The following is a 3,940-nucleotide window of genomic DNA, read 5'->3' on the forward strand; positions in this document are numbered from 1 at the left end:
AAATGCTACAAGAACATGTTAAAAACACAATTGTCATTGGATTTAATTGGGGTCTAAAGATTCGTTTTAACAGAGATTTGATTTATATCTTAATTTGTAGTAACCGATTCGATTCATATTCAATATCCATTTATTTTGAACGATCTGATTCACCGATCCAGGCCAGTTGTTACACACCTAGTCTTTAAGATGATTTATTTTTCTTCCTACAAGAGCAACAGATCTCTGACAAAGATCTTTATTGTTTCTCAGTTTCCAGATGAGACGCTGCGAAGCGGCGAGCTGCTCAACATGATTGTAGCCGTTATCGACTCCACTCAGGTAAAACCAGACAGGAACCCTGTTGAAGTGTTATTGCATCTTCTCCGTGTTGACACACTTATGTTGTGTGTCGGTGTGCAGTTACAGGAGCTGATGTGTCACGTGATGATGGGTAACCTCGTGATGTTCCGGAAAGACTCGGTCCTCAACATCCTCAGTAAGGAATTGTCATTTATTGAAGCGGAGGTCGTTTCACAGACACACCAACTCATTTAAATGTGCTCAGATGAATGCAGGCGTATGAAAACAACTGTTCCTGTTTAAATTCCCATTTATCCCAATGTCCTTTTGTTTCTTTCTGTCCACAGTTCAGTCTCTAGAATGGGAAACCTTTGAGCAGTACAGCACCTGGCAGCTGTTTCTGGCACACAGTATCCCCCTGGAAACCATCATCCCCATCCTGCAGCACGTCAAATACAAAGGTAAAGCCTCCGCTGAGTGTCTGAAATAGAAACAAGAAATCCTGCGTTGGTATTTGAAAGTTATGTTTTGCATTTTTCGTTTTTCAGAACATCCAGAGGCCTTGTCCTGTTTGCTGCTGCAGCTGCGTAAAGAAAAGTACGACAAAACATACAACAGGATTCCACTTTTTTTTGTTTTTTTTGTAATATTTCTGTGTCCGTTTCATCCCAGGCCAAGCGAAGAAATGGTGAAGATGATCTTGAGTCGTCCCTGCCACCCAGAGGACCAGTTCACCACCAGCATTCTCAGACACTGGGCCTGCAAATACGACGAGACCCTGGCAGAACACATAAAAGCCCAGCTGATCAAAAACAACAACCAGCCCCGCAAGAGACAAAGGTGAGGACGAAACTAAGCGTATTCATGACTCAAAGAGAGAAAACTGAGTTTTGCTCTGGAAGAAGTTCAGTTTCCGTGTTTGTCTTCAGTCTTCGCAGCTCGAGCAGTAAACTGGCTCAGCTGACACTGGAGCAGATCCTGGAGCACATGGACAACCTAAGACTGAGTCTCAGCAATACGAAAAACAACTGTAAGAACACAAAAACACACTCACATAATTACTAATTTAGTAGTATTTCTCTTCTAACCTGCAACTGTTGGGTTTTCTCTCAGTTTTTTCTCAGACTCCAATCCTTCAGGCACTTCAGCACGTTCAGGCCAGCTGTGATGAAGCTCATAAGATGAGGTACAAACACAATCTGAGTGATGAGAAAACTCGATAAAAATTGGGCAGGAGCAGATGAAAAAATGCAGTTTGAAAATAAGAGTATTTGTAGAAATTACACTGCTCCTCAATGGGAAGGGGGGCGGGGTTATTTTTCTTTTTTACTAAATATTTTGTTTTAACTATATTTTTAGATCAATTTTAAATATTTAGGTACAAACTGAATATTTAATTGATTCACAATCTTTTGAATAAGGAAAAACTCAGAAATTTTAAGCTTTATTTTATTTTTTTTTTACATGTTCTCCACCATCAAAACGAGCAAGTCTTTAATAAAGTCTTTCCTCTTCCAGATTCAGTGACTTGTTCGCCCTGGCAGAGGAGTACGAGGACTCTCAGTCGAAACCTCCAAAGTCTCGACGGAAAGCTCCAGCCACATCTCCCCGTTCCAGGAAAGGAGTAGCTCCGCCCACCAACAACGAGGAGGAGAGCGTCTCCAGCAGTGCCTCGGTGTGTTCTCCATCCGCCGACAGATTTTACACCCAAAGTCTGATTTATTTTAAAACAAACCTGTCGTTTTAGGAGGAGGAGGACTCGAAGCCCAAAGCTCCCAAGAGGAAGCGGAAAGGTTCCTCGGCGGTCGGCTCGGACAGCGACTGACGGACGCTCCGACCTCTTGCATCAGCAGACACGGACCACCAGCCATCCACCCGCTCGACCACAGGAAGTGGCCCAAGCCAAGCTCAGAGACACTGCAGGCTTCGAATCCATGACAAACGGATCCCCGTTTCCATGGAGACATAAGGACTGCCCACTGGTCTTGGATCCAACAGGTCAAACGTCACTGTGTGGCTAATCTCCCATGATGCACTGGGAGGTGGAACCATAAACTCTTGAACCAAATGGACTAATTTTTAACGATGGACACGATTGCTACAGTGGTGATGAGTGCACCCCCCGTTTTTTTCCTCTTTTCTTTGTTGGGGGAGGAGCTTCTGGGGTCCTTGTTTTGGAGGATCCTCACTTCCTGCTGTTTTTAGCAGCTTATTTCCTGTTAATCTGGCTGCAGTAAAAGCTCCACATCTGGTTATATTGTGTAAAGATGAATCTGTCATATAAAAGCCGCTGGTTTAAGGACGCCCTTCGTCTGTTACTGGGGGGACGGGATGAAGGATGCTGTTGCTGCCATGATCCCTCACGTCAAATGGAGTTCATGAACTTTTCTGACTTTTGTTAAAACCCACTGAACATTTGATGGACATAAAATATTTTTTGATACTCTGTGCATCTTTTACGTCATGAAATTGTACAAATTTAAGAGAAATCCACACCTGGTCTAGTAAAATCAGAAAACGGAGAAGAGCTCGTCAACATTTCATGCTTCATGCTTCATTAATTGTCCCACAATTTTAGTAATATTTTATATCTTAAAACTTACTTTACACTAGGACTGCCACAAACTATTATTTCAATAGTCGATAATCACCAATTATTTCTCTCGGATCATGCCTAAACTGCATGTAAACACACATTTAAACAGATTTTGCATTGGAGACTTTTATTTATTTTTTTATGTTTTCCTACTTTCAACGTGTGTCAAAGGCAATAGCAGCATTAGAAAGTACACACCGTAGCTTTGAGATTTATAAAAAAACACACTCAAAATTACTAATCAACTATTAAATAAGTCATCTTCTATTAAAATAGTCTACACATTGTCGCGACTAATCGAATAACTAGTCAGCGACTATTTTAATAGTTTACATATTCATGAATGATCCACTACTAAATTATTGATTGACCACTAAAATAGTCTACATTGTCGCGAATAATCGGCTATTAAATTAGTCATCAATTACTTAAATAGTTGACAGTCGTGACTAATCGACTATTAAACTAGTAGTCGACAATAGTCTACATTGTCCCGAATATCGGCTATTTAATTAGTCAACGACTATTAAAATAGTCTACATTGTCAGGACTAATGAACTATTTAGTTCTATTTTAATAGTCGACTTATTCGTGAATGATCAACTACTAAATTAGTCGTCGACTAGTAAAATAGTCTACATAGTCGCGATCTTAGTAATATCTTAGTAATCTTCATAGTCGTGACTAATCGGCTATCTTAGTCTGCATAGTCGTGACTAATCAACTTAAATTAGTCGTCGACTACTATAATAGTCTACATAGTCGTGACTAATCGACTATCTTAGTAGTCGGCATAGTCGTGACTAATCAACTTAAATTAGTCGTCGACTACTAAAATAGTCTATATTGTCGTGACTTATCAAACATCTAATTAGTCGCGACTATTTTAATAGTCGACTTAGTCGCAACTGATCCACTACTGTATTAATCGTTGACTACTAAAATAGTCAACATAGTCGCGACTAGTCGACTATTAAACTAGTAGTGGACTATTAGTAGTCTACATTGTCACTAATAATCATCTATTAAATTAGTCGTCGACTACTAAAATAGTCAACATAG

General features: G+C 40.1%; 1 protein-coding gene across 1 annotated transcript in view; it reads left to right on the forward strand.

Moving 5' to 3' along the window:
- Positions 1 to 2,820, forward strand: part of ints3 (integrator complex subunit 3) — a 12,012-nt gene extending 9,192 nt beyond the window's left edge. Inside the window, exons 21-29 of the mRNA XM_024298457.1 lie at positions 253 to 321; positions 403 to 478; positions 630 to 743; positions 831 to 879; positions 955 to 1,122; positions 1,212 to 1,312; positions 1,396 to 1,468; positions 1,801 to 1,957; positions 2,030 to 2,820. Coding sequence (XP_024154225.1) covers positions 253 to 321; positions 403 to 478; positions 630 to 743; positions 831 to 879; positions 955 to 1,122; positions 1,212 to 1,312; positions 1,396 to 1,468; positions 1,801 to 1,957; positions 2,030 to 2,107 — 885 coding nt within the window. The 3' untranslated portion in view covers positions 2,108 to 2,820. The remainder of the gene's footprint in view (positions 1 to 252; positions 322 to 402; positions 479 to 629; positions 744 to 830; positions 880 to 954; positions 1,123 to 1,211; positions 1,313 to 1,395; positions 1,469 to 1,800; positions 1,958 to 2,029) is intronic.
- The last annotated feature ends 1,120 nt before the right edge of the window (positions 2,821 to 3,940 follow it).

The sequence above is a fragment of the Oryzias melastigma genome, linkage group LG11 (assembly GCF_002922805.2).
Source record: "Oryzias melastigma strain HK-1 linkage group LG11, ASM292280v2, whole genome shotgun sequence".
Taxonomy (NCBI): domain Eukaryota; kingdom Metazoa; phylum Chordata; class Actinopteri; order Beloniformes; family Adrianichthyidae; genus Oryzias; species Oryzias melastigma.